A 10778-nucleotide genomic window follows, 5' to 3' on the forward strand; every position below is an offset into this window, starting at 1 on the left:
GGCTCTTTCCCAAGATATCTGCCTGCGTCTGCACTTATTCCGCGGCACTTCCCTCCCTCGGTGGGGAAAGCAAATCATGCAAATCTGAGGGTACGGAGGAAGGTTTTTGCGACTCCCTTTATCTTGGCACAGACGCCGTCGGAGGACGGGTCGTGTTTTTACACCAGCGTGTCGCAGTCCGTTTGCCGGTCCGTAAAGGCTCAAGTAGCAGTTTTGAAACAGGTACCCGCCGTCGGCACGTAGACTTCCCCTTCTCCGCGCACCCGCAAGTTGCCGGTAAACATTGCGTCCGCCTTGGGGGAAGCCAGGTCAGCACGGAGAAGGCACTGCCCGCGTCTGGTTCTTTGTAACAGCAACGCCGAGGCGGATATCATGGGTGTCTGGTGGGAAATCTTCAAATTGCCTTCCTGCCCTTTGCACAGAAGTAGCTTCGGGGGAGGAATTCAGGCCCCTCTCAGGGAAGCAGCCAGGAACTGGCTAGTGGTCAAAGCCAGATTAATAAATAGCTCCTAATCTACTGGCTAGCGGGCGTTTCCCAGGTATGTACTGATTCAAATAAATAAAACAGTGATAGCCGTTACTCGTAAGTGACTGCTGGAGTCCCCCAAGTGTGATGCTTTTCAGAATGTAAGTGGTGTGGTGGCTGTGGAGCGCTTAATGCAACAAAGGTTGCTGTAACCGCAGTGGCAAATGCAGCGTAGTGATGGGACAGCTATGGCCATAAAAAACAGAAAAGCAAATGTGAGAATGAATAATTAACCAATATTTTGTATGGTTTGTAGAACTTGGCAGTGTTAATGGGAATCTACATGCCTTGATTTTCTGTTTATAATGCTGCCTAGGAAGGCATTAGGGCATTCAGCTGTGGGACTTAGGCTTGGGGGGGGGTGGGAAACCCCACACCAAAACCACAAAGAAACACCCCCAACCAAAGCCAAACCGAAGACCCTGAGAAATTCTCTTACCTGTCAGCGTGCCTGCTACTGCTTTTGGTGGAAAACAATTTTTTTTAAAAAAAAAAAGAAAGCACAATACATATCTGTAGGGAATGCTTTAATTTTGGGGTCAAAGGTGCATCTTTTCAACCTCAGCTGAAATAATAATCCTAAAAGTATTGTCCATTTTACTAGTAACCATGGATTTTGACTGTTCTACCCACAGAGAGCAGTGTGTTTCACTGACATGTTAAGATAAACAAAACCAATGTGAGCTACTGAAATTGACCTGCTTTCTTTAAAGTTGTTGAAAGAAAATAATGAAATTGATTCAGAAGAATTTAAAAAAGCAGAATTCAGCAATGGAAACCTCCTGTTTCCTACAGACAAACAAAGAAAAGTACATTTCTGGCAGCTACTGCTTTCAAGTGAGAAGTATATATCCCTGTTTACAGACACTCACTTACACTGACTGAATTGCAACCAGACAGCAATATTATATCATCCCCTTTCAAGCTCCTATTTTGTTACAGGGCATTCAGTACATGTGTGGAGTTGTGTAAACCTAAACTTGTATATCAGAGAGAGATCCAAATTTGATTTAAACACCTAGATCTAGCTGATTTCTATACAACACCAAGTGTAATTCTACCATTCCTCCTGGTACTTTATTTGCATGGTTGGTTCTTACAGGGGAAAAAAAAAAAAATCTTTCTAAATTTAATTGGCTTCTGGTTCTGGTCACCCATTTCTGTACGTTTTCCTGATAGCCATTTCGTAACAGATAGTTCCTTCCTGTTGAGTACAATCTTGGTCTTTTTCAACAAAAATAAACAGCTTTGGCCCTTTACATTTCTACCTCTGAATAATTTTCTTCAGCTTCAAAATAATACTCATGTCTCTCTTCTTTACTCCAATTGACTTTTAACATTTTTTGAAAATTTGGACACCAGAGCTTTATTCAGGAGAGTTCCACATTTGGGGGATGCTGCTTGCATTTCTTGTTCCCAGACACCTAACTGTTCATTTCACTGCAAAAAAAGATTCTTAAAAAAAAAAAAAAAAAAGCTGTAATAATTATATATTGTGCAGCCATTTTTTCTCATGAGTTTAAATTTACATTCAGATCTCTAGTGAAACATTAAATAATATTGTACTTGGTACCAAAATTTGTGTGAAAGCACCAAAACCAATGCCAGTCAGCCAACATTGTTTATTTTGTATTAACTGCTGACACTAATATTTTTGGCCTATTGACATTCTATATGAAACTATCAAGAAGGAGAACTTGGTCTTCCCTGTCAGCCTTTGAGATCATAAAATTCAATTAGGTCATCTAGCACATTGAATAAAAGGACTTTCATTCCCTTAGTCTGTACATATTTGCATTTATAAGGACCAGGGTCTAACTCATAACAACAGCTTCTATTGTAAATTATAAGCCTTCATTTCTCCTGGCATTTTAATGTCTCCAATCTTAGAGGAACTGGAACTACTTGTAGAGGAATGGCTTAGATAATTATTTATTTGGTTTTTTTTAGTCTGAATGTTCTCCATAGAATATCATATCCATAAGGCATTAAAAGGGGTAAAACAATTCAGATGTTTCATTTATTTCAATTCCGGTGATCAGTTAATAAAAATATCTTAACATAGTAATGGTAACTCAATTAGGTAAATACTTTAAGAATATTTTCCTAGTGTATCATATCATATCATATCATATCTAGTTTCATAGCTCTTTCTTAATGTTTAGATAGTATTGCTAATAATATAAAGAACTAATATTTTTTGAGAATGTAATGAAGTGGGCCACGGCAGCATATTGACTATTGTTTCTGTTTTAGGGAAGTATTTAGTTCTTGTAATTTTAGTGGTTTCGTTTCTTCTCCTGAGTTTTGACTTTCAGAGTCTATTTGGATAACATATGTAAGGTTAAGATCCTTTCTTCTCTTAAAAACAGAACATAAAGATGCAAAAAAAAACCCCAAACCAACAGAGGAAAAAATCCCTTTACTCCAACAAATCTTCAAACCTTGCAATGGTTTTCTTCACTGTAGCTAATGAAACCAGGATTTAGGAAAGTAGTAACCTGATGCAGCATTCAATATTTTCGGCTAACAACATAATACTGAAAGAGCACACTGAATCATCGTGTCTCATTTCTTCCTGTTGTAAGCAAGCCACCTCATCACGTAATCTGACTCAGTCATTTCTTGATGAAACCAAACAGAGCTTACCTACAGAACTAAAACACAACATAAGGAAAAGGCAATCTTATTTTCTGTTGTTTAGGAAATAAAGTCGGTGTTGGCAGCTGTCTAATTTTAATGGCATGATTCATTTTAGTGGCAGTAATCTGTCAGATTTTACTCGTTCACTGCTTGTCTTTTGAAACTGATCCATCTAGCCTCGGCTGGCATTTCACTGTCATCCCAAAACGTTCCAGTGATTCAGACTGTGGCCACACCCGTCAGAGATGCTTAGAAGAGGAAACATGATGGGAATTGTTTGAGCGGACAGCGCGACGCTTGAAGCAGCTACAGGCAGTCTCGTCATGCTTTAACCCAAACTGCGATGAGACGCTTCTTCCTGGCACCGCCGGGCCAGCAGTGGTTTCAGCAGACCTCCTCGGCCAGCCTTCCAGAGGTGGGCCCGGCCGCCAAGGCCCCTGCAGCCAAAAAGCCCCCCCGCCCGTTACCGGCTGCCAACGGCCGCGAGGGCCGCGAACCGTCCGGGGCGGGCGCAGCCTGAGGAGGGAGAGAGGTCCGGGGAGCGGGGAGACCTCCAGGGCGGAGGGGTGTCCCGATGCCCGTAAGGGTGGGAGGTCCTGGGCGAGCGTAGGTAGAGCCGGGGAGGGACAGGTCCCTTTTGGACAAGGCGGAATCGGCCTCAGCAGCCCGAGGCCGGCCTTGGGCGCCCTCGTCACCTCTGGGAGCGCCTGGGCTGCGAGCCCCAGCCCTGCCCGGGCTTGCCCGGGACTTGGACCCTCTGTCTCCAGCCCCTGTCGGTGCTCTCATCGGGCTTTGGGCTCTGCCCCTCTCCAGTGAGGAGGAGAGCTCCTTTGCAGAGGAGCGTACGGAGGTACTGGTTACAGGTTTTACACATTTTTATATAGATATATTTTCCAGTCACACAAGACGACCACTTACCAAATACGACGTTGTGCTTTTTATCAGGCAACGATGACAAGCAACACACAAAAAGCTGATGAAAATAGAAGTAAACGTAAAAAAGAGATGGAGGTGAGCAGTATTGTATGAGGAAGGGAGGGAGGACCTGGACCCTTCTTCTGGACCCAGGGGAGCGATACAACCCCCCACCCCCATGCATTGCTATGGGTTCCTCTCAAGGAGAGAGGGCACAGAGCTCCATGCCAGTTTGTACAGCTTAAGGGAAACATCTGTGACTCCCTTGTATACAAAGACTAATGTTTCTCATAGGGTTTGAAGACCAACAGAATTGGGTATGCACTGCAACACAGTTATGTAGGATTTCTAGAGAGAGAGCTTCTGAAGTACACCGGCTTTTACTGATAGAAGCAAAGGTCTCTAGCTGGTACTTCCCACCCGCTCCCCTAGTACTGAGATGCTGTGCCTGTTCCCAATGGATGGTGATGCTGTGAAGCCACCACCACTTGCGCTTTCTCTGAAAACAGTCTCTCAAGATCTTTTTAAAACTCTTCTTTTTTTTCAGTAAAACTCTATCTATGCTAAGCTTGTTTTAAGTCCTAGAACCTGTATTTTTTTTTATGTGCTCTGTTATTAGAATGAAGCTTCAGAAAATCCTCAGTTGTCCTCCCTTGACAAAACAGATTTGGCTTTTTCTGAGGGCTCGCAGTCCCTTTACAAACCTGAACCACTGGAAAAAGCTTTAAACGGTGATGTATTAAATATACTGAAAGTAACCATGTAATTACCTAATTTGATGTGGAGATGAAAATTCATTCAAATGTTTAAATAAAATTACTTTTTTCTTTTAACAGAGATGAACAAAGAAATTATGAACTTGTTATCAAAATATGCTCACATTTTAAGGCAAGTTAACTTTGTGCTATTTGTACAGCACTTTTCTAACTTCTCTAGATAAAATGGATTACTATGGATGCAGTTTAGAGAAATTAGCTCTGAAATCTATCGAACACGGATCTTGAAATAACAATGTCATTTTCTGTTACAACAGAAAACTAATTTGGTCAGAATCTGAGTATTGATAGACAACACATTTTTAAGAAAAGCACAAAAGCAGTTCTAAGTAGTGAGAAAGTTAATGGCGTTAGTATTGATTTTAACTACAGATTTTTTCAATTAAGTGAGAGAGCAGCGATGGATGCTTCTTATGTCCAAGAACTTGACGGGATCTTAAAAGAAGCGAGGACCATAGAAAACCACTTAAAACAGAAAAGGGAAAGTCTGAAACAGAGATTCACTGTGATCGCAAACACTCTGCAAAACTAAATGGAGTTTGGTAGATTACAGAAATGCAGAGGAAAACTTGTAGTATATTTTATGTATTAAAATGTAAACTCTGAGGAGTGCTATGATGAATGTTTCCTAAGTGTCTTATGTAAGCATTTCTAGCAGTTCAGGAAACTTTCAACAACTTAAGCAGCAATTTATTTTTTAAATAAGTGGATACAATACAATATGTAGGATAGTGATAGTTAGTAAAAAAACCAATACTACATATCCATTTTAAATCTCATGACTCCAAGGGATTCTACACATTAAAACTTTTTTTAGTTGTTGACCCATCGCTTAGGCTGTGCCTATGCTTCCATCCGTAGAAAATACTGGAAGCATTTAAAAAAAAAAAGTAGAATGAATTTTGCATTGCTTGGCTTTAAGGCTATGGAACTTCAACACAACTGAATTCAGGAACAGCCATGGTATTTCTAATGTCACTGCTAAGGATGTTTTTTTCTTTTATTGTCACAACCAATCTTTCACTCTAGAATATAGTATAGAAACATTTATATGAAACATAGAATTTTGCAATGTAAGTGGAAAAGGACCTCAGATTATTTCATATTAATAATTTTCTGTCATTTCTTTCTACTTTAGAAAATGTTTTGGTGCTAAAATCTTTGCAGAATGTACTTGCTATCTTATTTCCATTTTGTCTCAGAATATTAATAGATTGAAAAGATCAGCTTAGAAATAGGAGAGTTCTAGTAAGATTACTACTTTGGGAAATGTATAAAGAGAGATAAAGTCTTAATTTGAAAATATATTTTAATGCTTCTACAGCTTTTGAAATGAAACCAAAGCCATTTTGATATAAACATAAACGCACATCATCCAAACTTTGCTGGTAATGTCAATAAAAAACTAGATAATGTTAACATAATCTAGAATTACACTGCTTTTTTCTTTTGTTATTTAGATACATCAGTATTGTTTGCTGTATATCCACTTTATTTGAGGATGCTTATGGAGTTTTTTCAGCACTTTTTCTTTCTTGTCATTTGACTCTGTTAAAAAAGATGAAACATAAAATGTACAAAGCATCCTTTGTACAAATTGTGAGGCTAATGTAATAAAGAAAAGTGCTAGATAGTCCTGATGCTAGCATAAGATATATTTATATCTTTACCCCAGTACTGTGTATTAATTTTCTCTTTAAATCCTTTCAGACTTAATCAATCCTCCTTTCCCCCTTTTATTAGGTAAAAGTCACAAGCAAATGTGCTACCTGTCAAACTGGTACTAATTAAAACAATTAATGAGAGAAACTGGACATCTAGGGTGAGATTTTCTAAGGCATTTAGATACCTAAAGATGCAGATATGTACTTAGTAGGATTTTCAAAGAGCCTAAGCATGTAAGCGCCTTACATGCTTAGGAATTTTTGAAAATCCCATAAGGTGCCTATCTGCATCTTTAGCATCTAAAGACTTTCAAAAGTCTCACCACTAGTCTACATGATATTTTACCAGTCTCTTACTTTTTCCTAATAATCGTATCTCATTTTGTAATCAGCCTTGGTAATGCTGTTTAAACAGGAGAAAGTGGGAGAAAAAGAGAAGATTTTGGAAGTTAAATTTTCTATAATATTGTGCTAATTGTTTCAAAAATCTACGATCATCTATAATGATGACAAAAAGCAGAGTTTTAAATTGTCATCTACGAAGTGTCTGAATTTAGAAATTTACCTATTTATGTAAGCCTTTAAGGAAAAATTACACAGCTTTCATTACTGTTAAAGTTATTGAAGTTAGAAGCTTGCTGCATTTTATCTGTTTGTGCTTAGGAAAATTATGCAACCTTTTTAGATCACCTGGATTTAGATCGTTTAGGTTTAGTTTATGTGGCTAATATATCCAAGTTGCAAACGTTTGGCTCTAGTATTAAGTATTATTAAGAAGCAGGACTTAGAAAACTACTGGATCGCATAATCTGTGTTTCTTCCCTTAGGGGATCAAGAGGGCACAGACCCATAGTGTTACTGTTGCAGCAGTTTGCTCTGTGTAAAAACTTCATAAAATCCAATAAAAATTAGTAAAACTATACTTCTTAGAAGAGCAAAGAACTGCTTAGTCTGGCATCCAAGTGCAGTTAAATTCAAGACATACCTCTCTAAATGATGACTCTTGTTTTTCTACAGTGATTTCTTATGCCGTTGGTTGTCATTACATGTTATAATTTAGAGTGGGAACTCTGTGGTAGTAAGGGGATTATAGAATTTGAAAAGACATTGAAAGTAAAGTCAGTAAGTACAGCCATAGTCTCCTAGCGGAGATTATGAACAGTGTAGTTATGCTTATTAAAGGGAAGTAATTCAAAGCTTTTGTAAGATTTTGAAATGGGTGTTTTAAAAAACAGTTTTTAAATTGCTAAGAGTAACAAAGCTTCTGTTTTTGCTACACGAATCTATGTGAGGATATATAAAAAAATAAACACTGACCAAGCAAAATAAATAAAATATGTAGTTTTGCAAAGTTTCAGCTTGAAATGGTAAGTTCAGAAAGTTTAAAACATCCATTGAAAATAAACTAGTCTCTTCTCTTTTGAAGATAAAAAATACTTCAGCAATGGAAATACCCGCTGACTGGTTGCTTTCATACCTAAATCTCTTCCTGTTTGAAGGGGAGCCTCCCATAATTACGTTGCTGGCTAGAAATACCGAGCGGTTTTCTGTTGGCTGCCCTTCAGCGTTCCACTTAATATCTCTATATATGTGAGTACTCATTACACACCGTTTTTCTTCTAAACCATTAGAAAATAAATTTTTACTGCTTTCCCATTTGTCTACCTTCCTAATGATATTTCTGCACTGATTGCCTCTATTGTGTATTTCAGTATTTATTGACAGAAACAAACCAAATTTTTTACTCTCTTCTTCTGATGTGAAACTAAAAGCTCATCCATGCTGTCTCTGGGGAACGAGCTACACGTGAAATCCAACTGGCACCCATCCCATCACTATACACTTGCCAGTTTTACCGAAGGAGGTTTGAACAGAAAATTAATTGGCTTTAAAGCTGCCAAATCTGATCAGCAAAGCTCAGCTGGTAACTACGTTTTCTTTAAGCTTTTCCTCCTGTTGTTTAAGCTGCAGTGCCTTAGTAAATTAACAAGAACATCTAAGATGACAGATCAGTAACAGAATATAAATGGATTTTTTTAAAAATGTGGAAACATCTTAGACAAAGTTCCAACCCTCTTGAAATCAAGGGGATTTTTGACAGTGGGTCTTTTGCATTTCTGAGCTTGCTGTGAGTAACCTCCACAGTCTGGAAAGTAAGTGATGAAAACCCATACTCAGTTCCTCTCGTTGCTCTTCTATTATCTAAAAGCTATAAATGGAAAATAACAGATAATGCAGAGACAGCTTAGGTATTCAGCAAAGAGCAATCTTCCCCGAGAGAAGGCTAGTTGTGCCTATTTACTTAAAATGAAACTAACTGCCTTTTAGCATAGTTGTGGGAATGTGGATCATAACAGAAAAACACTAAATCCAGTAGGTAATAGATGTGTTTAAGGCTCATGACATTGTGTCTAGAACTCATCAGAATTCAGTTTTGCTAATCATAGAATCTTTATGTTTTGTCTTTGAATTGTCTTTGAAAAGCTGATGATGAAGGCAGCATTGGAAAAGAGCAGAGTGGGTGTTTTACATCATCAGGGTGAATAGCCCGGAAAAAGGAGGGCAAAGAATCATAGGTTAATCAGCCTTTCTCCCATCCTGTAGAGAGTCTGAAGTAAATTTCTTAACAATCACTTTTTAAGCATCTGGGGAACAATAAATTAAGGGGAAAAAAAAAATATTCCTTTTTCAAAGTAGCTGACAATGTGGAAAAATGATGGATGGGGTATACCTTGATGTAAGATAATTGACACCGTCCTGTTTGATATTATATAAAAATGAGAGCAATCACGAAATAGGGGCTATGTGAATGAGTTAAAAAGTCAATGAAAGGGATACTCATTTTTTCTGAAAGGTCAGCCTAGGTAGCATCCCATAGTGATCTGCTTCAAGCCTCGCTTATTCCGTATTATCCTGGATGATTTAGAAGGAGGACATTAGAGAATACAGTTCATTTTTCAAATGGTAGCAAGCTAGGAGGGGTCGCAAATGCTGTCAATAACATACATTGAAAATTCACTACAATCTCAATAAGATGAAGGGCCAATCTGAAATCAAGATAAAATTCAAAAAAGACTAATGAATAAAGTACTATGCTTAGCAAGGGGAATCATGTATGTTACTTACAAACCAGCACAATAGCTAGAGTTCACATGATGTTATTGGGTGGTGAAAAAAAACAGAGCTGAGATGTGTTAGCTATACGATAGTAGATAAGACATAAAAACACAATTGTTCTTCTTTTCCCTCTGTGCTAGTTTGGTCTTAGCTGGAGGGTGGGTCTGCTTATGAAAAACAAAGTGGGCAGGGCGGGCGACAGGAATAATAAAGGCCAAAGAAAACATGATCTGCGAGGAAAGGTTGAAGTAGTTGAGCTTGTTTAATTTAGAGAGAGCACAAATCAAGGGAAAGCGTGGTAACAGATAAGTTATAGAAAGGACAGTAGTCAGGTGTTCGCTGTGTCTTGTAGAAAGGACAAGAAGAAATCAGCTTAATTTGCAGCAGAAGACTTAGGATGAGTAATAATCTGTCCCATCTAAAGGACACTGGAACCTAGAGTACTGTGTATGCTGCCTTGCTCTCTCTCAAGACATAGAGTGGATTTTAAGAGCTGCTTAATAACATGAAACAAACATAGCCATCACAGTGCTTTCGCAAAGTGCTAGCAGCCTTCTCTCGGCATACTGAAGGAGAGGGTCCATCTAAGGTCCATCTTAGTTTGAAACCGCAGAGCACGGCCTGTCACTGGTCCTTCCCTGATTCGATGGTCTACTCTGGTGTGGCAACCAATATTCCTAAAGCCTTGAGATTCTTTGAGGGGCAAAAGGGTTACTCAGATTTTGAAACAAAACAAAGAAAAAGTGGTTTTGACAGGTGAAAAAGACAAGACAAGGTGACAAGAATTTTTAAAAGAATTGCCTCGAAGCCTGGCTACCTCGGTACATCGACGCATCTCCTCTTCTCCCCTTTCTTCCAGTTCCTCCGGCTCCAACTGGCAACTCCCCTGGCCCAGCTGCCGAGCGGGTCTGAGGGCTGCTGAGCCACTGGGGCTGCGGGCAGGTGCCTGCCTGCCCTGGGGCTGCCTGGCCGGCCGTAGCAGTGCAGGCAGGCAGGCAGGCTCATTCCTCGTGCCCTGCTAGGGCAGACTTTCCTGGCTCTTATTCTGAAACGATGATGTCAGGCAGCTCTCTCCAACCGATCCATCAGTGCTGGCTGCACACTGTCATCCTGGCTCCCATACCTTTGCCTGACCAT

The 10778-nt window shown here is 39.3% G+C and overlaps 1 protein-coding gene across 1 annotated transcript; it reads left to right on the top strand.

Moving 5' to 3' along the window:
* Positions 1–4120: 4120 nt before the first annotated feature.
* Positions 4121–5392, top strand: TEX12 (testis expressed 12). The gene is made up of 4 exons (XM_009882452.1): positions 4121–4180; positions 4704–4815; positions 4921–4972; positions 5248–5392. The coding sequence occupies exons 1-4, from the start codon at positions 4121–4123 to the stop codon at positions 5390–5392; spliced, it is 369 nt and encodes a 122-aa protein (XP_009880754.1).
* Positions 5393–10778: the final 5386 nt, after the last annotated feature.

This window comes from Charadrius vociferus, unplaced genomic scaffold, assembly GCF_000708025.1.
Source record: "Charadrius vociferus isolate BGI_N301 unplaced genomic scaffold, ASM70802v2 scaffold1413, whole genome shotgun sequence".
Classification (NCBI taxonomy): domain Eukaryota; kingdom Metazoa; phylum Chordata; class Aves; order Charadriiformes; family Charadriidae; genus Charadrius; species Charadrius vociferus.

Bases quoted from the DNA above. Each gene is read 5' to 3' on its own strand.
- TEX12 (XM_009882452.1), top strand. From the start codon at position 4,121: ATGACAAGCAACACACAAAAAGCTGATGAAAATAGAAGTAAACGTAAA. The intron at 4,181-4,703 runs GTGAGCAGTATT...CTCTGTTATTAG, and splicing joins AACGTAAAAAAGAGATGGAG to AATGAAGCTTCAGAAAATCC. The intron at 4,816-4,920 runs GTGATGTATTAA...TTCTTTTAACAG, and splicing joins ACTGGAAAAAGCTTTAAACG to AGATGAACAAAGAAATTATG.